The 27,601-nt window shown below is 42.1% G+C and overlaps 1 protein-coding gene and 1 long non-coding RNA gene across 3 annotated transcripts in view; one reads left to right on the top strand and one right to left on the bottom strand.

Moving 5' to 3' along the window:
• CAPN6 (calpain 6) overlaps positions 1-27,601 on the top strand; it is a 69,293-nt gene that overhangs the window by 24,554 nt on the left and 17,138 nt on the right. For both annotated transcript variants that reach the window (XM_076347400.1, XM_076347402.1), the window contains 6 exons: positions 18,068-18,199; positions 18,675-18,883; positions 19,274-19,466; positions 23,197-23,390; positions 25,128-25,205; positions 26,450-26,645. In XM_076347400.1, the coding sequence (XP_076203515.1) occupies positions 18,068-18,199; positions 18,675-18,883; positions 19,274-19,466; positions 23,197-23,390; positions 25,128-25,205; positions 26,450-26,645 (1,002 nt within the window). The remainder of the gene's footprint in view (positions 1-18,067; positions 18,200-18,674; positions 18,884-19,273; positions 19,467-23,196; positions 23,391-25,127; positions 25,206-26,449; positions 26,646-27,601) is intronic.
• On the bottom strand, positions 723-16,603 carry LOC143164602 (uncharacterized). Its single transcript, XR_012996104.1, has 2 exons — positions 16,540-16,603; positions 723-883 (listed from the first exon to the last, which is right to left on the bottom strand). It is a non-coding gene; the product is annotated as an uncharacterized LOC143164602 (long non-coding RNA).

Here is a 27,601-nt window from a genome sequence, read left to right as displayed (position 1 = left end):
TACCCAGAAAGGGATGAGCAAGGAACTATAATGCCTTCAGCCATCAGCAAATACCCCATGTCTAACCTCTCCATTACAGTCTGGTGACTGAGTGGACCCTGTATGACGTGAGCTTGATGGCTCAATACCGTTTCTGGTGCTGCTTCAGAAAATTCTTTGTTCTTAGTTGTGCCTTTCTGTGTTGGCTGTGTCGGCTGTGTCATGACAGGAAGCAAAAAACACAGTGGCACCCTGCCAGCATCCCTGCCCTCCCTCCCTCCTCCAGAAAGCTTGCCGAAGAGCTGGGAGTTCGGTGGATGTCCTAATATGCAGCTGCATCCTTCCTCCCCCTTGTCTCGCAGGTACCAGGGCAGTGTGAGGCGTGGGTTCCTCTTTTTTGTGGTGATATCCTTAGATACGCTCACCCTTCAGTGAGTGTTGCATTTATTTAAATATGATGGAGAGGCAGTGTTTTGAAAGTGGCATCTTTCTCAACAGTATTATTCACCCAAGTCTTCCAGGGATATAATTATGAGCAAACATTTGTAAATGACATGCATGCTTGCCAAGCAGACAGCTCTCCAGATGCCAATGTTTTGTTATCTTCTCTCTTGGCAGTTTTTCCAGTTTATATTTCCCTCCTTCAGATTGGATGGAGGCTTTCTTATGTTGTTGTGATTGTTTCCTCTAAAGAAAAAATACTTAACGACCTCAATGTCACTTCTAGAACATGAACAGGACAATTCCAAGGTTCTGAATGTTTCTTTAATGTTTAAAATATCAGGTTTTATTTAGTTGGTTCCATCGTCATTAGATGAAAATTGGTTTCTCAGAGAGTCAGCTTCTATTTGTCCTGAGGCAATGTGATGATGGTAAGAATGACATGGTAAAATTTATTTTGAGCCTGTAAAACAAAAAGTCCAAGGATCACATCCTCAGCTAGCATAAGTCGTCTTACAGTAATTGTTAGTTCACTGATTTAGAATTCCTAAAGAATTAAATGTTTGGCTTCTCTGAAGGAAAAATTATAGCCCAAACATGCCAGTTGCAAAGGAAATTAAGGTACTGTTCTGTCAACACTCTTCCCCAAGAGTAGAAAGCATTCACATCCAAAAAATGCTTTGTATGTTAAGAGCTTTATGCTTTACTCATTTTATTTCCATATTTAAAAGGGTATTTGGGATGAGTAAAGTCCTGGAATTAGAGGTTTTGTAAGTCATTATATCTTAGATTTGCAAAATAATTTGTTTGAATTTCATGCTGCTTCCCTGTGATTTAAATGTATGTTTCCTTCAAGATTAATTCTATTTAAAAATTAAATAAAGTAGTATGTTTTCCTGGCTAAAAAGAAGCTTTTAAAAATCCTTCACAGCTGAAAGAACCTTTTAGAACTGCTGTCTTGCCTGTGTGTGGCATTGTTTCTAACTTAATCATAAAAGCTAAAACATTTTGAATTTGCATCTTTTCAAGTTTGCAGGAAATAAAATGTTCTTTGTCAGGAAAATAGACTGTCTTTGTTAAGAGCAAATGTTATCTTCCGGTTTTTATGCATGAAGTAGAACTTTTGTCTGCATATTTGAGTTTCAGGCTCAATTAACTGAAACATGTCATAGTGTAGGAGTCAGGATCTGAACTTTGGCCAGCGTTGCAGGTGTCAGAAGCCATCGTGATCTACTCATGTGCATCAGGAAATAGAACGTCTGTCCTTGGAGATATTCAAAAGCCATCTGGGCATTGTCCTGGGCAGCCTGCTCTAGGTGATCCTGCCTGAGCAGGTGGGTTGGACACGGTGACTTCCAGAGGTCCCTTCCAACCTCAACCACTCTGTGATCAGGGACAGAAGAGTTGGGCCATGGGGGATTTCAGTGCAGAGACTAATGAGCGTGCAGTTAGTGTGGGGTCTGGGACTCCCTTGTTGGGTTGGATAATGAGGGTTCATATGATCCTCTTACTTTCATCTCAGTTTTCTCATGTTGAGGCCAATTGGTCTCATGTGCGTGCAGTCATCCACGTGCATATATTTATATAATACATGTATATACATGCTCTTTGAGTTGGAAAAATTTCTTTACTGAAAGAGTGGTTAAACATTGGAACAGGCTGCCCAGGGAAGTGGTTGAGTCACCATCCCTGGAAGTATTTAAAAGACATGTAGATGCGGTGCTTAGGGACATGGTTTAGTGGGCATGGTAGTGTTGGGGCGACAGTTGGACTCAATGATCTTAGAGGTCTTTTAAAGCACACTTATTTAAGCAGTCAGATGCTTTAAAGCACACTGAGGTTTGATTTTTGCCTGGAGACAGCATTTTCTAGTCTGATACAGTGAATAAATAATCAAAATAGGGTTTTTTGCGAAGACTGTACCAAACCTTCAGTCCTGTGATGGTGAGCAAAAAATTAAATCTCATTTAGCAATGATCCAGCTGTGGGCTGAGCTTTGGTCTGCAAGTTTAGTGTTTTATTGCTGCTTCAGCTTTCCGATAGGTACAAGCACTTGTGGAACTGATGAAGAACATGAATGCAGGGCTTTACTCTCCCTTGGTTGCTAGGATAACCCTACAGATAATTGGGTCCAAATTGGGTCCATTTGCAAAGACTTTGTGCAGAACTCATCTTGCTGTAGTTTTTGTGCATGATCACTGTCGTCCCTTTTCTCCTCCTTTCAGATAAGGGGCATTTAAGACTCGGACATCTAATTTTCCTCCCTAAATGGAGATGTGAATACAATACCATTCTCTGGCCTCTCCTCCCTTCTCTCTCGCGCACTGACTCTGCTCTCCACAAATGAAAGTTCTCAGAAGTGATAGTTGTCTAAAAGCTGCTTTCACATTTGGGCACATGACCTAATTGGTGAAATAACTAATGTCTGGACTATAAGAGGAATAATTCAAATTTAATCCAAGCACTTCAAATGTAATCCAACCATGGCATTTCTCATCCCTGGTCTTAACGGGCTTTCTCCGTTCCTGAAAGCATGATGAATCTCTCGTGAACAAAACCGAAGCAGGATCTGTCTACGGATAGGGGTGGATTGAGGGGCCTTGCACCTCTGAGTGTATAAAGCAACATTACCCCCTTGGCTTAGCTAAAGTGATGATGATTTACAGCTGAGAATCTGGCCTGCATCTCTGCATTTGAACAGAGTGAAAACTATAGACACTAAGGGGGATGGGGTGCTTGGAAGAGACAGGGGCACCATGCTAAGTTACTTCTGCAGACATTCCAAAATCTGCAAAAAATTAAAAATAAAAATCCCCTCTAGTGAATATAATGGCTGCACTGTAAATACTTAAATTGTAAGACAAGAAAAAAGCAACATTGGCAAACCTCAGCATTATTAGAAACAGGCCCTTCTCCTTGCCTTTTGAGAGTTAAGATATATTTCCTTAGGTTTTCCACTAACTTTACTTCGACTGTTAGACCCTGATTGAATAAAATAATTAATGTGATTGATAGTGTGAGGTGGGGTTAAAAGGTGACTCATGATTTTCTCTTGGAAGTGGTCTGTGTGTTGAGCACTAGCAGAAAGGTTACTGGAGACACAAATGAGCCAGAATGATTTCAGTGTCTCTGATGGGGTTTAGCGTTCCAGCTGACTGAGACAGTTTTCTTGGTACATCATAAAGAAATTAAACCTGGCAGGAGAAGAGCAGTGCTGGAACTGGAGTGGTTCTCCAGCACTTAGAGGTGGAGCACTGTGCTCTAAGACTAGCTGGAATTTGATGTCTAGTCAAGTTCATGTTTGAATTATCAACACCTCTCAAACTTCTCTTCCCGGGAGACAAGCAGACTTTTTCTCACAATAGTAGGCCTTGGGAGGTTTCTGTCTTCTCAGATGATGGGAGACTTTAAGTTCTCACAGCAACTCCTGAATGTTCATAGAGAATCTTCATCTTTAAAGGAGATTTTATGGTGCTTTGAACACATTGTAATAGGAACGGGAGGTCTGGATCCCTTCTGTTTTACCCAGAACGTAACTTCAAATCCATAACTGCAAATCAAACAGTTTGTGCTGTCTGGAAAAGTGCTGTGAGGCTGGCTGCTGTGAATATTCCTATGGCTGGTAGTAGTCATTGCAAAAGATAAATGGGAGCTCACTGGGATTGCCAGGATTTCTAAACCGGTAAATCAGGAGGGTGATTTCTCAGTGATGGCACTGACTCATCTGTTGCCCATCACTTTGTTCAATTCCTGTTAATTTGGTGATTTTCTAAATAAACAATTCTACAGAGCCTTTTTTTTTCTTGTATGATCCTCTTCTTGAAGATAAGGAATCCCATGTGATCCTTAATGAACTACCATCCATTCTTATACACACCCTGATCTTTGTACTAGCTTTATTTGAACCGATGAAGATGCAGGTCTGTTAGCAGTGAATTTTGTGATAAAATGATTCTGGGTCTTCTGTTTGTCATATTGGCTTTCTCTGTTTTCTGACAGTTGAATAACATCTTTGTCTTAGGCTGGCATCAGGCAGATGTAATGTTAGTGTTTAACAAAGAAATTTGTATTAAATGAAGTAGTGAATTCAAATCAGTATATCTATACCACATTGGAAAAACCAAAAATTAAGCTCGATAAATGCAGTGAAAGTGCTATGTAAAGAAACAGCATGATATAAATAAGAAAAAAAGTTTCTCATTATGTCTTTCCAAGCAAGAAGTCTCTTAAGCGTCTAAACAATTTAAACACAGAGGTGAAACTGACTGTGCTTCAGCTGGGATAAAATCATGACCAAGTAGACATTCTGACTATACCCTGGCAGGCTGACTCCTCCCAAAGAGCCAAAGGCTTTTGTCAATGTATCTGTCTGACTGAATTTGCTCTAGTCTCTGTTTTGGGTTGAAACAGAAGAAAATCCTCGATCGTGATAGGGAAAACCTTGACAGTGATCGTGAGGTTGGAGTCATTTGCATTTGACATCAGAGTAAGTAGAGGTACCTCCCAGATTGAACAAGGCAGGAGGAAAGGGTATCTCCAGCCTTGACGTTAAGTAGCCAAGTAATTTTGGTCATGTTTAGGGGATGCTCTGTGATCTGCAAGACTGACTAGTGTTGATGGAGAACACTGAGCAGTTAGCAACTTGCCATCAGGCTCTTTGTTCCTTTTGGCCTTTTTTCCCCCCAGAAGAAGCACAATTATAGTTACGTCGTCTCCAGGTCTGTGTCTGTCTGTTCCCCTCTTCCCCCAACAATGCTTTACTATTGACCAGTTTCAACCCCGTTTGGTAAGTGGGTAGGTGTCTTGGTAAAACTACACGTGCCATGAAAACAGGCAGTTGAGTGGGAGCAGGATACCCTGGGAAAAGGCTTATCCTTTATTAGAGATCAGAGTGCCCACAAGAGAGGGAGATACCAGAAAGCAAGCATCCTAAACAGATCTGTGAGATATGGAAGTAGTTTTCTTATTGATTCCTTCTGAAACGTGTTGAGTTGATAACAGAATATGGGGAAGAAAAGCAAATGTGAGAACATAATGAAAGAGGCAGAACTAGAAAGGAGGGTGCCTGGTTAAAGTGTGAATTAAAGTGAATTCATGGATATAGTGGCAATACTGGCCCTCATTTGGCATCATCAGCTGCAGAGATGGCGTATTAGTCACACAATTACCCTTAAAAAGTTTACCCTTTAGCACCTAATATGGTTCCTTAAATTTCAAAAACTTCCTGAAGTTTTGATGTACTTAGAAGGGGATTACCCAAAAATGTTTTAGTCATTTTAGTCCTCTAACAGCGACCTATCCTAGGCAAAAGAAGAGCTAACCTACATGGAGGGAAAAGCATATGCTTGGTTGCCTGGCAGGTATGACAACTGTGACTTTGCTTAAGTATCTTACTTTGGAAATCACTGTTGTGAGTTTTTCAGTTTCATCACTCAAAACTGAAGAAACTTATCTTATGTGCCGATAACTTTATTGCTAAATGAACATCTTTCCAAGATAAGGTTTTAAAAGGCGTTTTAGAAATAGAAGCTGCTGTTTATTTTCAACATGTGTAAATAAAATTCTTTCTGGTAGTTTCTGTGAATTTATGAGAGATGATCCACTGATTTGGCTGAGTCATAAAAGTGCTTTTAGTGTTCAGAAGTAAAACAAATGCTGCTGTGTCATTTTTGATGCAACATTTTTTATAGCTCAGAATTTGAACTCTTAGGCAAGCAGTGAGATTCCTTAAAATGGGAAGGTGGTTGGTTGTCCAGACTGTCAAACAGGTATCACGTATTTTGGGTTCTCTCTCTCCACTGGTCTATTTGTTTTGTTCCTTAGCAACATTTCTGTATTCATAGAATCATAGAATGGTTTGGGTTGGAAGGGACCTTCCACTAGACCAGGTTGCTCAAAGCCCCATCCAACCTGGCCCTGAACACTTCCATCCACAACTTCTCTGGGCAACCTGTTGCAGTGTCTCGCCACCCTCATAGTGAAGAATTTCTTCCTTATATCTAATCTAAATCTACCCTCTTTCAGTTTAAAGCCATTACACCTTGTCCTCTCACCACATGCCCTTGTAAAAAGTCCCTCTCCAGCTTTCTTGTAGGCCCCCTTCAGGTACTGAAAGGCTGCTATAAGGTCTCCGCGGAGCCTTCTCTTCTCCAGGCTGAACAACCCCAACTCTCTCAGTGTGTCCTCATAGGAGAGGTGCTCCAGCCCTCTGATCATCTTCATGGCCCTCCTCTGGACTTGCTCCAACAGGTCCATGTTCTTCTTATGTTGGGGGCCCCAGAGCTGAACACAGTACTCCAGGTGGGGTCTCACCAGAGCAGAGTAGAGGGGCAGAATCACCTCCCTTGACCTGCTGGCCACGCTGCTTTTGATGCAGCCCAGGATATGGTTGGCTTTCTGGGCTGCAGGCACACGTTGCAGGTCATGTTGAGCTGCTTATCAACCAACACCCCCAAGTCCTTCTCCTCAGGGCTGCCCTCAATCCATTCTCCACCCAGCCTGTATTTGTGCTTGGGATTGCCCTGACCCATGTGCAGGACCTTGCACCTGGCCTTGTTGAACTTCATGAGGTTCACACCAGCCCACCTCTCAAGCCTGTCAAGGTCCCTGTGGATGGCATCCCTTCCCTCCAGCCTGTCGACCGCACCTCACAGCTTGGTGTCATCAGAAAACTTGCTGAAGGTGCACTCAATCCCCCTGTCCATGTTGCCGACAAAGATGTTAAACAGTGCCGGTTCCAATACCGACCCCTGAGGAACACCACTCGTCACTGGTGTCCACTTGGACATCGAGCCATTGACTGCAAGTCTTTGAGTGCGACCATCCAGCCAATTCCTTGTCCATTGAGTGGTCCATCGGTCAAATCCATGTCTCTCCAATTTAGACACAAGGATGTTGTGCGGGACAGTGTCAAATGCTTTGCACAAGTCTAGGTAGATGACGTCAGTTGCTCTTCCGTTATCCACAGTGCTATAACCCCGTCATAGAAGGCCACCAAATTTGTCAGGCACGATTTGCCCTTAGTGAAGCCATGTTGGCTGTCACCAATCACCTCCTTATTTTCCATGTGCCTTAGCATAGTTTCCAGGAGGATCTGCTCCATGATCTTGCCGGGCACAGAGGTGAGACTGACTGGCCTGTAGTGCCCCGGGTCTTCCTTTTTTCCCTTTTTAAAAATGGGGGTTATGTTTCCCCTTTTCCAGTCAGTGGGAACTTCACTGGGCTGCCACGACTTCTCAAATATGATGGATAGTGGCTTAGCAACTTCATCTGTCAGTTCCCTCAGGACCTGTGGATGCATCTCATCCGGTCCCATGGACTTGTGCACCTTCGAGATGGTCTCGAACCAGATCTTCTCCGACAGTGGGCGGCTTTTCATTCTCCCAGTCCCTGCCTTTGCCTTCTGTGGCTTGGGCAGTGTGGCTTGAGCACTTGCCGGTGAAGACTGAGGCAAAAAAGTCATTGGCACCTCAGCCTTCTCCATATCCCGGGTAACCAAGTATTACTCCTTTTGGCTGCGATTGGCAACATTGGTGACCTTTCTGACCACTCTGATGTGTGCTGGTGTTTATCCTCACTTCATAACACTTTGCTGCCGTGACATTTGCTAGCACCTGGACAGCACTAGACGCTGGTGTCACTCTCCTGGCTGCAGCTCACACCAGGTCTGGGCAATGAATGGAAGGAATGAGCTATACCAGAAGGTTCAAGAAATAGCCTGATGGGAAGGCTTTTTTCTAGAGCTTGTAGGTAAGTGATCTGATAAAGTTCTGATGGCGTGAAAGCATTATGGTTCTCTGCAAGGTATTGGGCATATCTCTGTGTTACTAAAAGACAAATACTCTCTGTTTTACATGATCTTAGGCTGATCTTTGCCAGAAAGGATGTCCAGACTAGAATTTAAGAGTCTGATCCGTGTCCTGTTGGAACCAAGAGACTCCATTGACTCTGACTTACATAGGCTCAGAAAAGTTGGGTTTTGCTGGCTAGTACAAAATTTCTATTTAAAAAAAAAAATTCAAAATCCAAAATTTTATATATTTCAAGTCATCTAATAGCTTAAGAAGCTTGTGTCTTATGATCAGGATTTTATATACAAGTTTACAGTTCCTCTTTTTATGTTATAAAGCAAACATCTAGTCCAGAATGGTGTGGTATATATCACAATTCCAAAAGTGTATCTGAGGAGTTACAATGGCTACTCCATGCACTGTTATCCCAGGCATTAAAATTTTTTTGCTTTAAGCAAATAAGTGGGGGAGAACACCTCAAGGTGCTGTCTGAAAAAGATGAGGAGTCTAGGAGAAGAGGATAAAGGATTTTTATATTCAAGAAAGTATCTGAGATAAATGCCACAATTAGTAGATACTGGAATCCAGGCTGAAACCAAACCTTGCTGGAACAGAGATGGGGAAAGGAGGAACTTGTTGCTAAAGAGGTTTATGCTCTTTAATGTTGTGGTTTAGACTTACGCTTTTTAACCTTTAAAGTCTGTGTATTGCTATTGGATAAGGAAGAAATATCTCCATTTAAGTAAAACAAATCACCTCCAGCTTAATCTGAATTTTCACTCCAGACAGTGTTTCTTAGATGACCTGACTTTGTTTTTGCCACACAATGCCCGATGTAATAACAAAAAAATCTACGATGTATAAAAAAAAAAAAAGGGGTGACTGCTGAAATCTACCTAATATTCTTTTGTAAACAGCATATTTCCTTCCTCATAAAGGGCAGGGATGAAGAATCCAGTCTGCTCAGTTACCAGCCCCTTGAGACACAGCAAAAGGTCAGGCTGGACAAGCCTAGAAAGGTCATGGCCACTGAGCCAAAATGATGCTTGTTATCAGGCAAAGAAAATAGCTGCCTCCCCAGCCAGAGATGAACAGTCAGGCGTACAGACCTGGGAATTGTTTATTCCGCACTGGTCCAGTGCTGAATATTTCAGCGATGTGAAAAATTGTGTGTGATGTTTTCCAACCTCCTTTTCTTATTGTTTTCATTTCCCATCTTAGGAAACTAGTTCAAGAACTTGATTGAAAAACATGTTTTGAGGAAGCAGTAAAAAAACATAGCTAAACGGTGGGTGGCCTTTTAGTCTGATGAACCATGAGTGGACTTATAGCCCATGTCTGACCTCAGCCACATTAGTATGTGCCTGGAAGTGGTGTCGGGGAGTCGGTCTAAACTGGCTGTCTTCAAACTTGGCCATCCCTCTGTTACTTGCATTTAATGCAGAGACATTTCCACTGCTTTGGTAGGTTGCTCTTTGCAGAAGTAGACTTAGGCTGGCTTATACCACCTGTTTCTCAAAAGAACTGTGCATTCAGTTTTTCTTGAAAAATGCTCTCAATTTCTTGCCTTTCCACTGGAGAAAAAGAACTGCCCATTTGGAGCAGTTACAACTTGCGAAGTAGCACTCTCAAATAAATGGTTACAGCACACATGCAAACTGCATAGCTCGTGTGCGATGAGTCTGACTTGTCTGGGGCCCTTCCCCGTATGCTGTGTATCCCCTTGCTGTCATACACATTCTAGTCTCTAATAATGATTTTGAACTCATTTATGATTTATTTTATTAAATACTAAGGAATAGATTTGTAATGTCCTTATTTCTGCTGGTGGGCAGCTCATCCAACAAAAGCTCTTTTGATGTCTACGCTCACAGTAGTAAGTGATGAATATCGTCCAGCTACAAATAATATATCTACTATATCTGCCTGTTTTTCATGGAGCATCACCATCTCAAAATCACAGTAAACTCTTGTAAAAGCATTTTACAAGAAAACTTCAGGTTAGTGGCCCAAAAATGGTGTCTTTTCTGATGGAAAACCATTACTTTTTTCAAGAAATTGAAATATATAAATTTTTAGCCAATTAAAATGATGCTTCGATTAAATTATTTTCCCCAAATTGTGTCAAACTTGTAGTAGCTTTGGAATAGCAGAGAATGAAGTTTCATAGAGGTTGGAATCGCTAATGAGCGAGATGCGGAGGAAACAAGATATTCCAGAAAAGGTGGTAACATTAACCAACCAAAAGTGGTCTCAGGCTGCTCAGCGTCTGTGTTCACTAAACCAACAATAATCTTTGGGAGATTTTAACTTCAGATCACCAGTTAATACTTTTTTAAAATTTCAGATAAAATAACCTCTAAAATAGTTATATTCTAGGTTTTAACCTGTGCTGCATTTCCTGTAACTAGCTGGGCCTGCTTTTGTGGTGTGTATTACTTGGGTTTATTTGATGAGATCCTCATCAAAGACACAAAGGATAACGTTTTGTGTAGCAACTGTTTAAAAGGTATGGGCCCATCCTGAGCTATTACCTTGATTTATGTGATCAATAGAGAGCTAGGCCTCTGTCCAGTGTCATCACACTAGGAGAGAGGTGGCAAGGTAATGACTGTAAATTGCCCTTTGAAAGAACTTGTGTTTGGTTGCAGGGGAGTTTAGACACCTAGCTGAGGGAACATGACTGTTTCCTGAAGTGAATCCAGTCCTAAGAATGGCACCTCTGGTTGCTGCTCATGAGGAAAAGTAACACAAATTGTAGTACTGAATTTAGAGAAGGGAATCGGTACTAGGGGAAGAAGGCAGGAGACAAAGGCTGTTGTCCGGTAAGTTCAGCGAGAAAAAAATGTTATCCTCAAACAAGGCAGCTTTTCTCTAAAAACAAAGTATTATGAATGTACTGCAGTTCTGTGGAATGTTGATCTAAAGCATCACAAACTAAGGTAGTGCTGCACGAGATGGTATGATATACTTCTAAGAGAGTCCTGGGAGAACAGAAAGTCTTTCATCGTAGTCTTGAGTGATTTCTGGGATGAAGTGGCAGGGGACTCTAAGAGCTTCAGTAAACACTTTGTTACTGAGGTTCAGGAAAAGGTCAGCCCTACGGCACATCATTTGTACCTTTTCCAGCAACTGTCAGCATTCTGGATGAGAGCAGCTCTAGTGCTCCAAGGGTCAGGTGAAATCTAGAGGCAGCCAAGATACACACCATGTTGCCCAATGTCTGGGGTTTTTTTCTTCCAAAACGTTGATTCAGATCCTCCCCACGTACATGTGTCCCATAGGCAGGGCAAGGCTGAAAACCATGGCCTTCACTGAGTATTAGTCACCACTAGCCTCAAACTGAAAATGGAAAAAAAGAACACTATAAAAATGCCTGTGATGCATTTGGTTTTGTAACAGGATTTATTGGAGACGGAAGAGGGGGAAGAAGCATTTCTCAATCCCCAAATAACTGAGTTTTCTTTTACACAAGGCTGGAGCAAACTGGCATACTCTTCCCCTTGCATGTGTACGGTTGGGTTTCTTTTTTAAGCAGTATTGGGCATTGTCTTGCTCTCAGGAACTGATGTTGCTGGATAATGGGCATGAAGTTTACAGAGGAATTACACATCCTGAGCTCAGGGTGTACAGACAGAAACCTGAGAGCTAAATCTTCCTTTTGGTGATTTACATGGCATAACAGCACTGATGATAAAGTCACTTCCTGATCTCAGCAAGGGCTGTTTCAGTCAGGGTCGTATCTGACCCCGGTTTTCTTTTGATGGCAGTTTCTCTGAGAACTGTCCTCTGAGGGCTTAGAGCTATACCACAGGGCATGATTGTAACTTAAGACTTCTCTTTTTTCACTCCACAGGCAGAGTTTTTTCAGGCATAACAAGGTTGCAAAAGGCTTTTTGCATGCATTGAAGTATCTAGCGCAGTTGGACTCAGTTATTTTTCTTTTTAGGGCTAACTGCAATTGCCTTGGCAAACAGCCTGATCTGGAGAGGATTTCTATAAACATGCCAGCACAGCTGGGATTTATTACAGGACAGACAATCTCTTCTACCTCTTTAGCTACACAACCTCAAAATAAGTGCTGTCTTTGCTGCCTTCCTTTAGATGAGGTTGGTTCCTAGTTAGCTGTAGCCAAAGCTGAATTTTTGTATCCATATTCAGAAAGAATTGCCTTTCCCCTTGCTTCCCTACACTGACCTCACTCTCTACAGGAATTGACTCAGTATGATATGAGGATGGAAGAGAAGAAAATGGAAAGAATTCTCAGCTCTGATGTAATTCAAACTGCTTTAAAAAATGTTAAGGGAATGGTGTGCTGGGCTTGAGTAGATCAGCCTGAGAGAATCAAGGAGAGTGCTGCCTCCATAGGTCTTGTGTACAAGCAAAGGTAGATTATTTTTTATGTTAGGGCTGGGTTCTTTAAAGGGTGCTGAGGAAAGTAAGCACTAAATGTACTGAATCCTTTGAAAATCTTAGTTGCAAACATCATTATTTCTTTTTTTCTTCTTCCCTTTCCCTGAATCTCTATTTTTCTATCTGAGCCAGCTGACAGATCCTAATGCATAAAAAAAAAAATCTTTCCCTTTTCTCAGACATTAGAGATCTCCCATAATGTTTTACAGTGCAGCTTCAGTTAATGTCTGTGAAGACACACAGCTAATTAATTAACCCTTTGAATGTCTTTCTCCCTATTTATAAATATTGCATATTTTTTAGTTCATGGATATTGGTAATACCTATGAGAGATGCATCTTCAGAGCTAAGGGGAACTTTTTTCTTTAGCGAAATTACTCTAAGATTCAAAGTAGCCACAGCAACCTGAAGTTAATGCATATAGTTAATCAGTTATCTCCTGTACTTTTCTGTGGTGCTTCTGGTCTCAAATAAAACCCAACCTTTCTTCCTTTTTTTTTTTTTAAGGGAATCATGACAAAGCAACATACAAACCATTTCATAGCTCCAATGAAATGGGTGTCTGTTGTCTCCCGTGGTTCACATTGTTTTGAAATTTCCTGAGGAAGATAGGTTGTAGCAAAGAAAAGTTAAGTTGCCATCTTTCATATTTGTACTGCAGTCCAAACATTTTTGTATCTCAGTGAAATTCCTGACTGCAACTTGTCAGACCTAAGCAGATGACTGTTAGTCTGATGGTATAGATTGTATTCTAAAAATGTATTGTGTCAGATGATACACTAATATGTACCAGCTTGAGTTCCTTCCAGCATACGGTGGGACAGATCTTGTGACTAAGAGAGGAGCAGTAGATCTGATATAGTTTGACTTTCATAAGACTTTGGCAATATCTGATATGTCTCTCCAAAGTACAAAAATTTGGATTAATTCAAACTTCTCTAATGCGCATGCATAGCTGATGAAATAAATGACTTGCAGCACTCTCAAGCTGGCGTTGCATCAATGGAGTCCCACAGAAATCTCCCTTAGTCTGATATTCTTCAGTATTTTCATGACTACTTGGAAGAGGGGCTAGAAAGGCATGTACAGGAATGCTGTAGGACGCAGTCTGGGACAGGATTGCAAGCCAGTTGACAGGGTTGAGAATTCAAACTTATCTTGATGTCTTGGGAAAATAGTGTGGAATAAATAGGATGGAATTCAGCATCACTTCATCAATGCGACCATGTACAGTGCTTTGGTATTAAGTGACTTCCTGGCTCAGTTAGGGAGAAAGAATGACTAGGCAGCAAGTCTATAGAATAGGATCAGAGGGTGGATCACAGTCTGAACACAAGTTAAATATGTGAAGTTCAAGTGAAAAAGACAGAAAAATGCCACCCCAGCTTCAGTAAACAAGAGCATCGAGCTCTGCTCAGCACTGCTAAAGCCTCATTTGGAGCAGAGTGTCTGGATTTGGGCAGCACACTTCACCAGTGATACAGAACCAGTTATTAAGACTAGAGAAGAGAGATTTGTTAGAGGTTTGTAGATTATATGAGGGGTTGCTCTAGAAAGGAAAGGTAACTGACTGTTCTCTCCATTCACAGAAGTCTTGGGCTTGTAGAGCAGCTCAGCACTTTGCTGACCAGTGAAAGAAGCATGTAGACTTTCCTTCATGGGCTGTGTTAAATGCAGGTTAGAGAAGCTTCAGTCACAAGTGGGTTCGGGATAGCCAATTTGGACGCTAGGCAAGTGTTGGGACTGACTAACCTGTCAAGGTCTCTCCCACTGTTGTTTCCTGTGATCCCATGCTGAGTTTCTCATCTCTAGACTGCTTAGTGTTCTCCCAGGCTGCTCGTTAACCAGTTCATTTACTTGCTCCGTTACAAAGAGATGAACCAATTAAAATCAGAAAAAGGTGTTTGTGAGCCACTTTATTTCTCACAGCATCAGTGGCTGAGTAACACTAAATGTCAGGTATTTCAAGCCTACACAGTGCAGCAAGGATAGGAGGTGACACAGATAGACTTCTGTCATGCAAATGAAAGTCTGGTATGAAAATAAGAGCATCAGGGTTTTCAGCAGAACCATGAGCCCCTGCAACCTCTTACCTCACTTTCAGACTCTGTACAGCCTAATTATAGTTCTGCAGATGGTGTTTATTTTATTATGCACATGCATAAGGGGAGAACTGGGGAGAGCTCTGCGTCTTGGATGGCAGAGTGCTCCCTGTAGGCATAAATAATACAACAACTGCTTTTATTAGCGGTGTTGTATCAGAAATAGTGTGGCTATTATATGGTAATGATGTATAATAAGACCCAGTAACCTCCTTTAAACTTTTCCTTGGAAATGTGAAGATATTTCTCTTCTTTACAGCACAGATGATGCAGGCTGATCCTGAGAAAAGGGATTAGGGTTAAACCACTATGTTTGCAAAGGAGGTACTTCTAGTGGAACTCAGAACCCAAGTGCTTAGGTTGCAAGGGAGAGAAGGCATCAGGTCTCCTGAAATGCCTGGGCCACATCTCATATCAGTCTCTCTTCCTTGTAATTCCTCTGATGGTAGTTGGCTTGGTCCTCAACTCTCCTAAATTATCACTGCTGGGACCATTATTGGAAAAGTGATTTTTAAAAAAAAAATTTAATTTTTTTAAACTAAAAATGCTTAAAGATCCTCACAAGGACTGCAGAATAATATATTTAAATAGCACATTTCTAACTGTGTTGGGGGAATTGTGGCTTAGATGGCTAATTCCATCTCAAAAGTATTCCTTAGAATTTGCTATACTGCATAAGTGGTGAAAAGCAAACAGCCCAGAAGAGAGCAAACAGCTGAAATTAGCTATAGCTTGCACCTGAGTATTAGTGTGCATCTCATCTGAGCCACACAGTGACAGTCATCATAGAAGCTGTTATAATGGCTGTAATTAATGACAAGAGAAACAGAGCTAATGTCATTTTCTTACACTGTTCTTTAGTCTCAGAAGTCCAGGGCTCCTAGGCAGTTTAATAAGAAAGGGTTTATCAAGCAGGATCCTGAAGAATTTAGTGACTATGGTGGAAACAGGGAGGTGCTGTTTCTAAGTTCTGCTGTTCCATGTTTGCTTTGGACCCCAGTGGTCAGCAAATGCTAATCTCATCCATAAGTTTTGGCAGTTGACACAGTTGCTCTCTGATTTTTCTCTGAGGACTGTGTGAGATGTGAGACACACTTCAATTAAAAAATGACAGTTTAATGTGGTTATTCTTAGCAAAGCAAACCAAATAAGAGAAGATATTTGTAATACACGGTAGTGCTTGATTTCTTTCAAAACCAATGAAAGTTTTGGCTTCCTCTAGTGACAGAAAAGTTTGGACAATTTTAACCCTGAAAGCTCAATTTATCCCTTGTTTATTACGCTAACAAAAAAACATTTTGAAAGGAAAAACAAACTAGAAATTATTACTGCCAGACATGCATGGAAACGGGATGTGAAACTTGAGTCTACCCAAGCTGGGTTTAGAATGTGTGCTACCACCGTGAAGGCCAAGTAGTCAACTGATGGCAACCCCTGCAACAAGCAACTGGGTTGATTTACATCAGCTGAAGTGCTAGCCTGAAGTCCCTGTTGCCGTTCTATACCAGAGCATCCAGGCAGATTGAATGAATCTGTCCGTGATGCAGATGAGTATCTTGTACATGGTCAGTTTTCCTCATAGGCACCATTTTGTTATTCAGAATTTTATTAAGGTCTATTAATAAGCTTTGAAATTTCTCTAAGTGAAGACACATGTAAGAAATACTGACAGAAGAACAGTGTCATACAATGATCAGCACTTGTTTCCCAAGAGACATTTAAAATTTCTATCAATTGTTATTTAATGAGAAAAGTCTCATGCCAAAAATATCATTTTCTTAAAGAAAACAGCAGCAGCTCCATGCATTACATACCGTGAGCTGACTTCAGGCTGCCATCTGCTAAACCAGCCCAGCAAAACAGGCTTTCAGCTCAGCACTGAGGTGGTTCTTTTCTCTGAAAATAAGTTCAGCTGGCACTGATTTGTCACAGTCCCATCAAAGGGACGACTGAGAGGTTTTGACATGCCCGTGGTGTGTAGCCAGGCTTGGATTGCAATCTTGGTATTTTGGGATCATCATCTATAATTATCAAAGGGCAGTGAGAATCCATGAGGTAAGGAGCACAGCTCCTTATTCCGCTGCTGGTACCAAACTGTAAAGACTGCAGTAAATGTGGAGTCTCCTGCCATTTTGAGGTGAGAGGGAGTTATTTATTCTGCATTTCTAATGCCTGGATATAAGATCATTTCCTTCCCACAGTGTTGAAATTTAGGGTTATTCTTATACTGTGAAAGAGCAGAATTTCTTACCGCTGTCTGCTCTTCCATCCTCTCAACCAGTCAGGAAAAGCAATGATTCACACGAGAGTGTCATGAGCGATCACTGGGTTGAAACCAGTAGGTTCCACATCAATTATGGGACAGTCAGATTACCTGTTTTCTGAAGCATTGCTTGGGAGGTTCTCTCTGGGACTGTGAGGCCACATACATATCCGTTCAGCAGAACACCGTCTACCAAGGATTTCTTGGTAACAAACACAATACTGCTGCAAAATGTACCCCTGTGGCTTTCCCATGTTCAATGATACTTAGAGGGGCTCCTTTTAGTGCCTTGATCTGCAGGCTATAAAGACACAGCAAGGGACAATCTAGGGAGGAGCAGGGACACGTCACAGGAAGAGCCAACTATGCTTTGGTGAGAATCTGCATGTAAATAGAGATGGAGCCAGGAGAGCAATGGGAGAGGAGGAACGAGTGGTTCTAATAAGAGCCAGACAAATGAGAAAGATGGAACGCAGAGAATGAGAGGCATATTTCACAGACGTGTATTCTCTGCCTTCTTTGGTGCTGGGTGGCAGGGGTCATTGCAGTAACTCATGCTGTTGGTGGAGGAGGGTTTCCAGTATGTCAGCCAAGGGAGTGGCAATGAAGGAAGAGGAGCTTAGAGTTCTGGTGTCAGTAGCATAATTTCCTGCTGCTTTTCTTAATGTTGGGGGTTTTTTTGGTCAAAGCCTTTCCCTGCAATGATTCTTCTTTCTCCTTCCACTTACTTTCAGTTCATTAACTGCCCCAATGCCAAATAAGTTTTACAAATGTTGAATTCATTCCAGTCCTCAAAGATCACCTTCAGCTGAGGACAGAACTAGGAACTCTGGCAAAAAAATTGGCAAATCCTGGTTTTTAGATAAGGCAACACAATCTACTTGTAAGAACTTAAATAATCCTGTATACCCTGACTTTCAAATATACTCAGTGCCAGAGGGCTTTTGAACGTCCTGGTACAGAAACTCCATGCTTCAGTGGGAATGTGATGCAGAACAAGTGTGGAGAGGAATAGCTGGAAGGATGCTGTGATCATTTCTGGAGTGGAGCCTCCAGTAATCTCTGGTTTGCTTTGTTAGGACCTCTGTGAAGACCCCCACTTGTTTGTGAATGGAATCAGCTCCCATGACTTACACCAAGGCACCCTGGGGAACTGCTGGTTTGTGGCTGCATGCTCCTGCTTGGCTCTGAGGAAGACCCTCTGGCAGCAGGTAGGTGATCGTGTGCTTGGCGCATGAAAATAAAGCTAATAAATCTTGGTTGTTTCCCTGCCTATCAGCCAGTGTTTTTCCCTCTAGGCCTAATGTGCCTCTGATGAGTGGTGAATTTTGGCAGATTCAAATCTTCCCTTTCTTTAGAAGCTCATTTTTCATGTTAGGAGACCTCCCTACTCCACAGTCCCATTGAGCACCAAAGAAGAGATATAGCAAAGCCAGAGAGTGCAATAGCTTCTGTTTGTCTTTCTCTGCAGATCAATTTGAATTTTACTTTCCTAAAAGATTCTTTGAAGTGGGACTATATTTGACTTTGTACCAAATTCACCCTCTTTTTTCACTGCTTCATCTATTTGAGGTCAATTGCTCATGAAGCTGAATACCAGCATAGTGCATGCTCCAGGGCAGTCTGCCCTCTCAATAAATCTTAACATAATGCATTTGGTGAACTTTCCCTTGCATGGTTTCTCAGGTGATTCCAGACTTTAACGAACAAGAATGGGACCCTAAAAACCCAGAGAAATATGCTGGGATTTTCCGTTTCCGTTTCTGGTGCTTTGGAGAATGGACAGAGGTGGTTATTGATGATCTGCTGCCAACAATGGATGGGAAGTTGATCTACTGCCATTCCAATGTGAAAAATGAATTCTGGAGTGCATTATTGGAGAAAGCTTATGCAAAGTATGAGCTAGTTCATTGCCCTTTTAGTCCTCAGTGCTGTCCCTTCTATCCCTCTGTTTGTTTTGTCTTTCAACTCTATCATACTTTCCATAGGTTTGCTGCTAGTAGAGAACCTAAAAAAGATTGAAAACTCCTCCTTTAATCTGCAAGGAGGACGTGAATCATAAAAGAGTACAATGCACTCTACTTCAGCAGCCCAAAGCTTTAAGGATCATCACACTCCTTCCCTAGAAACCCGGGAAAGGTTTATCTGTAATCTGCTGTTTTGTTTTGTTTCATTCTGGTTTTTTTTTTCTTTGGTGAGACACAAATGTATTACCTACATTCAAGCCAAATTAGAGCACTTCTAACAGCCACTTGGTGACTGAGAATGTTCTGTGTTACCTCCAGGCTGGCTGGATCTTACGAAGCCCTAGATGGAGGCAGCGCTGCAGATGCAATTGTGGATTTCACCGGAGCAGTGGCAGAATCTATTGATTTGGTACAGGGCAAATATGGTGAGATTATTTCTGAGCAGATGAAGCTGTTTGAAGACTTGTTCAAAGTGCATAAAAGAGGCGGGTTGATCAGCTGTTCCATTACGGTATGTATAGAGAGCTGGATTTTAAGACTTAATTTCAATGAAAAAAATCTGGAAAAAACACCATTATTAGTATAAGTATATTGAGTATGTCCTTCATTTGTATGCTTTGGAAAAGCTTCGTATGGAAAAAGCTAACAACTTGGCAGTGCTGTCAGCCAAGTACAACTCCACGAGCCACTAAATACAATCACAAAACTGCAAAGCCATTTGTGCTGCCACTTTCCTGTGGATCTGAAATGCTATTCTTTCTGAATGGTCACAGTTGTGTATTGACCCGAGGTTAATCCACCTAGAATGCCCCAATTTACAGGCCAGATGGCAGCGTTCAACTTCTTTATCTCTCAGGGAAATCTGTTTACAGAAAACAGTTCTGCCGGCACTGAGCTGCTGAGACTTCTTGACTTTGGTTGCGATGATGCAGTCGTCTTGTCAGTGTAACACTGGAGCTGAGCTGAAAGGCTTAGCTCACTTGGTTATTCAAGTAGTACTGTTTGTTAATAAGACTTCCCACTAGAATTAACCAGCAAAACTTGCCTACGCTGGCTAACGTGAGGCAGCTAACTCAGGTGTCTACATTAGGAGGCCATGACCTTGAAATTCCCTTAGGAGAGAGGGGATGGCTTCCCCAAGGGTGTTACAGGGTTGCCTTCTGTGGAAGCTTTACCTCTGTCCATCCACTTGAGGTGCTAGAAGGCAGACGAGTAGCAGCTCCCAAAGGGTGCTATATACTTCACAAACCACAGGCAGACAAAGGCCTTGCGCAGCCCCTTACCGTAGAAGGGAAACCAGTGACAACTTGGCTTACCTCGCCTTCTATCAAAGTCTGCAGTGTCAGGCCATGACTGGGTTAGCCCTGAAATTCTCACCTTGTCTGAAGCTGTTACTGCATGTGGAGGGCTAACAAACTGCCATGGCACCTGAATATTTCCTAAAGGATTGCTTTTAAATGATTAAAGTGCAGCCTGCAGGAAAGGGATCATTCTCTAGAAGTTGCAGGGTTGGCATCTAGGTGCACTTCCGCATCTTACTCCCATGCCCTCTGCTTCCAATTTAAGACCTTAGCTAAGGCTAATCTTATGTGGACTTAGTTAAATCACTTAAACGCTTTGCTTTAATTTCCCCGTCTGTGAAACGAACATCATATTACTGTAGCGCTTAACTATTTCATAGCTGTAGTGTAAACCGGTGGACCCCCAAGTGTTGGTTCATTCAGAAATTCTTGCGAGTATCACGGTAGTTGTGCAGTTGTCTAGAACAACACAAAATCAGCCATGTTTGGAGATGCCTGAGAACATTACCTGTTTAGCTGGCCCTGGCCATGCACTGCCCTGCACCAGCGCCATGGTACCAAAGAGGATCACGTGGTACCTTCTGGGAGATGAATTTGAACCTGAGAACGCAGCTGGGATAGAACAGGAGTCCTGAACTGTCCCTCCCAGCAACATCAGGCAACAGCTCAGAAACAAATTCTTCTAGGTCTTTGGTGTTTGATTTACCTTTTTCACAAGGTCTAAATTTTTGTTTAAAGAGAATTCCATCTGGTTTGCTCAGACCAGGCTGGTGGACCAGACTTCCTGGTGTGAACTGTTGTTATAAATATCATTTCTGGGATGATAGGTTGCTCCCGAATGCTAAAGCAGTTCAGTTTCTTAACGTGGATCTGGTGAGGAGGTAGGCTAAGTACTGGGAGTTGTATTTCAAACAGCAATTAATTAGGGAGTTGTAATGCCTTCACTTCTTCCTGGCATTATATTTCTGCCTGTCAAACGCAGATGCTTCTAAACATTGATTACACAGGGGCTGTTCCTACTGGTTTGGCTTGACTCGTCTGCATTTATCACTTTTTGATAGATGTATTATACACACAGTGAAGGTATAGAATATGTAATACTCAAGTGGCTTCATTTCTGACATACAAACATGTCATCATTTTCCTTGGATTACAGGATAGCCCTGAGCTTCACCATTTAGAAATTTGAACAGACAGTAGATGTTTAAATATCTCAATTAAATAAATAAATAAATCCCTTCAGAATGAGGTGGGAAAGGCAGCCCAGCAGTAAGAAAAGCCTGGGGGATAATAAAGGCAGCAGGAGAGGTTACAGACTCCCATGCTGTCAAGGACTCTTGTTTGCTTTTAGTTGTGAAAAATGCAAGTGAAAGTGTTACATTGGAGAAAGCCCAAACCCACTGGAAATGTCAGCCAGTCTTGGTGTAACACATGAGCTGATTCTTTAAGAGCTGCTGTCGGTGAAAGGCAAAGAGGTATTGGCGAGAGTCTCACAGTTGCCAGACCATCTGTCAGTTCTAATTTGATATAAATTTCTCTGTTCTTTTTTTTTTTTTTTCTGATTTCTTATCTTTGGGGACGGAACACTGTTGTATCAGTGCAACACCTGCCTTAGGAGAAGGTGTCTGTTTAGACCAGAGAAATTTTGAAATGGGTAAAAATATCTGAGAAAGTATTATGTGCATTCCATAACTCTAATAAGTCCATCTCTCTCCACCAGAGCAAAGGCTTGCTTGATCATTGAGCTCTTAATTAGGTTATTACAAGTTTGCACACAAGGATCTGCACTGAGTCTAATCTTCCTTCCTTGCTGTCCAAGGGAGCGAGTGTCTTAAGGCCCAACGGGCTATAGCCCAATATAGGTGAGAGAGACTCTGGATATGGCTCAGTGCAAAGATGCCCATGCTGGCTCCAGCGAGGGTGTGATGAATCTGGAGGCACGACCATTTGGATTGTTTCTGGCTCAGAAGAAGGGTTATAGCACTGGCACAGCTTTACTTTTTCCACTGTCCTGCCCAGTATGTGTTGCTCAGGAGCAGCATTGTACTGGCTTTGTAAAGGGCCAGTCATTCAAAGCAACTCCAGCACCTTTATATGACACTGCTTTTCTGTTTTTAGACGTACTTAGGAGATTTTGATCTGGATGCATTAAATGAAATTGTGGTCTTTTTCTGAGCTTGACAATTTTTATGTATTCTTAGATCAGCATCTGATCAGGCCTAGGTCATCCAGCAGCACAGTTTACTGCCTGATTACTGCTGGAAACTAGGCTTCTTATGTGAAGTCTATGAGAAGCAAACCCAGTTCCTAAGAATGCCTGCAGATCTGCCAGTTGCCACGTAAGGGAGGCCTGCCAGCTCACGAGTGAGGTACAGGACAGGTTTGACAAATGGCTAGAAAGTTTTCTTGCCTGTGCCCTCTATTTTTACCCACTGCCAGTACTTCTTCCTGGGTATCAAATTTACCTCAACACAGAAACAGGTATTGAACTCACTGGCTCAATCCTTCGGCCCCACAAAGCATCCAGTTGAGGACACCACCAGACAGTGCTATGTCTGAGCACAGTCATCGATATTCAGAAGAGCCATTTTGCAAAGATGACAAGATTTTGGAAGGGCTGATAAAGGTTGTCCATCAGCCCAGTCTTTAACTCTCTGAGGCCAGGAGGAGACAGAATGACTGTAGTAGGCAGTATTCTCCTATGCTCTGGTCTTCTGTCTGCTAGCACTTGTCTGGCACTGTCACGCAAAAGACCAGACTAGTGAGCCGCTAGTTTTAAGCCCCAGTGCTGTTTTCCTGCATAGTCAAATCACTTGGGAAGGGAACGTATAGCTCTGCGAAAGAAAACAAGCCTACCCCGTCCTGCCCCTTGAACGTGTAGCTGTCAGGTCCCTCAGTGATGTGAGTTCTTTTTTTTAATTGTCGTTCTTGGTGCTAAAGGCTTCCTCTGGTAGTACCAATGACGTGGAGACAGAGATGGGTCTTGTCATCGGCCATGCCTACTCAGTGACTGCAATTCGGAAGCTGCGCCTTGGAGAAAGGCTCATATTCTCTTTTAAGGCAGAAAAGCTGTTCATGATCAGGCTGAGGAATCCCTGGGGAAAAAGAGAGTGGAACGGTGCCTGGAGTGACAAGTAAGTGCTGCAAACCCAGTGTCAAAGGAATGAAACTGTGATTAGGGCCACTGGATGTTAAATGCATGGTTAAACACTGTTGAGACACGACGTCAGTCTGCAATACTCAGTGATGGCTGAACCGTTGTGCCATCTCTTCCCAAGTATAGCATTCTTTGAGCAAATGAACACATCCTGGAGGAGCAAAGGCGGTTATGGCTTCCTGGACCTTAGTTTACTGTATACATCATTGTTCTGGCACACTGGAGCATGAGTAGAAAAATAGCCTACGATTAAGGTGATGAGTCAAGAACATGAGGTTTGTTCCCAGCTTCACCACAGAGTTTGTCTGTGACTCAGTTTCTCATCTGTAATTGCTAGCTTCTGGGGATGGTATGTGTCTTTTATTCTTAGACAATTTAAGTGACTGGTGAACAATGCTGTAAAATTGCCACATTTGTGATTTCTTGAATTATTTTCTAATGAATTTTAGTATGGGCCATGAGCTTAGCAGGCACCCCTACAGAGACAGAAATGATTGCTGGAGGGGATGTATTCCATCACTGGCAATTTACACATGAAAAGCATTTAACTAGGATGTTACAGTTCAACACTGTGCTTACCAGCCACTCTTAGCATTTAATAATGCAATGTTCTTAGCAACAGCATATTAAGTTCTTATCTTCCATACTTTAGCTAGCAAAAATCTATTACTTTCAAAGAGTTTGGTTCAGGTGAAGTGCGAAGAATGCGCAGAAGAGCTACTGTGTCTTGTTTAACTTAAGCCCTTGTGTTGCCCACTAGCCCTTGTCTTCGCATAGCTGCCACTCTTTCCAGTGGAAGCACTGAGGAGTCTGAGGTTGGCCCATGGTTTTTGGCCCAACAGAATTAAATTGAGAATTTCCAGATAGGTTAAGAAAATGTCCGTTAAGGCAAGCAACCTCCCCTCCCTCCTGCCAACCACCTTCAACTTTATCCTCCAAGTACTTTTGGAAAGGGAGTGAGGAATTGTGGCTCTGTTTGTCTAATGTAACACAGTAGGGAAGGGGCCTGTGCTGCCTTCTATCATGTTGTCTGATTTAAGCATCAGACACCTTGCATTTAGGATCCTGTGCTCCCCTGCAGTCAGTGGAAAGAGGCAGATGCCTCCAGGGGACAATGCAGAGCACGTAAGTTATATGCTAATGCAGGCCATGAAGTGTCTACACAGTGTAGTGTTACTCTGGAAACTGGACACTAGGCTTGTGCTGCAGCAGTTTCTTCTCAAAGGCTCCCTGGGGAAATCTCAGACCTCAGGCCTGTTTTATTTAAGAACACTGAAAGACAAAGAGAATACTCTGGTCTACTCGAGTGTTCAATAAGCTCCCGAGGAGGAAAACCAGGTTTCTTTTGAAGGGCCTTCAGGGAATGGAGTCAATCTCATATGACCTTCCAAACCAGCTGCTTAAGTGTCCTAAGGGAGGGTGTGACAAAGGAAATCAATAAAGTTCTGCTTTAGTTGTGCCAATTTCCCATTCATCTCTTTCTTTTTTAGTAGCTTTCAAATCAATTAATGTTTTAAAACTCCTCCTGTAAGCCCCACACTTTCTTCCTGAATATTATCTGTCCTTTCAGTACTCCGATGTTACCTTTATGACAAGGGACCATGAGAGAATTTTACTTGCTTTTTTTTTTCCAGGTGAGGGTATTTAATTTAAGTTATTAATTGTCTTTGTTGTTTGCTTTTTTTTTCCCTCTTTTTTTTTTTTTTCCTTTTAGTTCTGAGGAGTGGAAGAAAGTCAGCAATTCAGAACGTAAGAGTTTAGGACTCACTCTTGAGAATGATGGAGAGTTCTGGTGAGTGGGTGTCATGTGAAGGGTTTGGAGATACTGGCTACGCTAAGTAATTGTCATTAATTCTGCCATTTAACAGCTTTGAAAACAACCTCTCCAAATGGCTAAGATGATCCAGTCCTGGCACAAGGCCTGTTTCTTTTAAACTCTCAAGGGATGACAGAGAAGAACAGAAAAAAATTGATTAAAAACTAATAGAACAAAATTAGTAGCTCTTAGTAAATAAAAGTTTCAAACACCCTCAAAATCTATTACCTATATTTAGGACATTCACTCAAAATCCAAGACAACACATGTGCTGATTTACATGACAGAATGCCAAATATTGAACACACTGTCAATCCTGTTTACCGACTACTGTGCCTATCATCTGTAGGATTTCTAGGTCAACCATGGCTGAAGTATCTGTAAATACAATTGCAGCCAATGAATTTTGGTATTTCTTGGTGTTTTCCAGCATGGGCATGAAAAGTGTTCATTTGCTACAGAATCGCTAGAACTCTAATAATTTTGACTCTGCTTAAAGCTTAGATACACCGAGGCAGTCCAGCGACTTCTTCAGTAGATCATCAATATTGCATCAAGTGTGTCGGTAGGGCTCAGTATGAAAAGTCTTTGGTTTGCTTGGCTTCGTCAGAACTGGCAAATGGAAGCCAGCTGTAGGGTTTGGTTCTGGGCCATTAATAAGCCAGGACATGATGGTAGTTCAGAGATAGCAGGCTGTTAGAGGAGGTAAATGTTTTTTAACTGCTCTGCAATCCAGTCTGTCGCTTTAGCAGGCACAGGTTATAGCATTGAGATGGTGCTAAATAAAAGCTATGTCCAGAGTACAGAGGTTTGAGTCATGCTCAGGGACAGATGTAACAATAAGGACCGTAATAATGAGGAGTGGATAGTGCTTTGGTTGAAGGTAATCTCTTTTGCCTTTGCAAAACAAATGCTATCAAATCCAGCCTGGTAGATACAACCTATCCTTTAGGCTTAGGTGCTGCAACAGAACAAATCCAGCGCTGACCAAACACACTGAGGCGATATTTCTCTAAACTAAGTTCTAAAATAGTGTGACTGCGGCTTCACAAATATTTCCACATAGAGAGCTTTCCAGTGAATCAGTTTGTCCTCTGGACGGCTGAGCAATGCCTCCTCTTAAATTACTGGAAGATTTCATGTGTTATTTTGGCTCTTTGCATGAGTACCACTGTTTATTTTTAAATAAACCATTACTTTCCTGGTGTCCCATGGAATAGGATGACGTTTGAGGACTGGTGTAAGAATTTCACTGACGTGGACATCTGCCGGATTGTGAATACCTCCTACTTCAGTATCCGCAAGACCTGGGAGAAGAAAATGATGCATGGGGCTTGGGCAAAGAATTCAGAGCCCCTGCTAAATCGCTCTGGTGGATGCTTTGATAACAAAGAGACCTTCCTTCAGAATCCCCAGGTGGGAATCCCTGTATTTTGTGAGGTGTTGAAGTGTATCCACTTTAGCTAGGGCTTCTGAAGTATCCACCCTATTTAGGAGTTGGCAGTGACTACTTGACAGAAATCTCATTGCCAGCATCTGTCCTCTGGGAGTACGCTGGTTCACTGCATGTTCCAGTGATTTCTGTGAAATCTCTCAGAAGAGTTTAGGTATTTGTTTAGGACTGATCATGTTTGGGGCTGATGAGTCAGACACACTAGGATTAGCGAAGTCCTGCCTGGACTCCTTTCAGTTTCCCAGTTGTAGAAAGGCAGCAAGTCTGATTTGCTAATGACAGAACTCCATTCACTTAACACCCTTGAACAGCCTGAGGATTTGATCGACTGTATTTAGTTAGTATCCCTTTGCATTAATCTAAGATTCTGAAAGTATCTAGTCTCTTCCCCAAGCTCACCCTCTCATCAGCATTACAGAATTTTCCTTGTCTCATCCTACCTGGTAACTTCCAAGCTATTCAGTTTATCTGTTCATCCATTCTTACCCCATTTCTCACCTTCCTGCCCTTCTCAGTGTTGTACGTTTTCATCCCAGTGCATGCAAATTCAGGCATAAAACTTCCATTACTGTCAATGAGAGCTGGGCACTTACTGCTTTAGTTATTACTTTGAAAATTGACCTTTCTGTTCTTTTGTAATTCACCACATACTTTGGATTGATTAATTAAAGATGTTCTTGTGTCTGCTTCTCTGCGCTTGTATGGGAGGTTTCTGTCTGCACCCCTCAATTTCCATAGCAGGATATTGGAGAAGCGCAGCCTTTGCTGATCAGGCTAGGAGTGAATCTCAAACTCCCAGCTCATCCTGCCATATAGGTGTAGATGGAACAGCAGTTATTCACTGCTCTGTCTTCTGTCAGTGCCTCGTTTCCAGAGGGTGATTTTATTCAGATATTCCCCTGTATGATTCTGGATGTAT

The sequence above is a fragment of the Aptenodytes patagonicus genome, chromosome 9, assembly GCF_965638725.1.
Source record: "Aptenodytes patagonicus chromosome 9, bAptPat1.pri.cur, whole genome shotgun sequence".
Lineage (NCBI taxonomy): Eukaryota > Metazoa > Chordata > Aves > Sphenisciformes > Spheniscidae > Aptenodytes > Aptenodytes patagonicus.
This window is presented reverse-complemented; position numbering and strand designations above follow the sequence as displayed.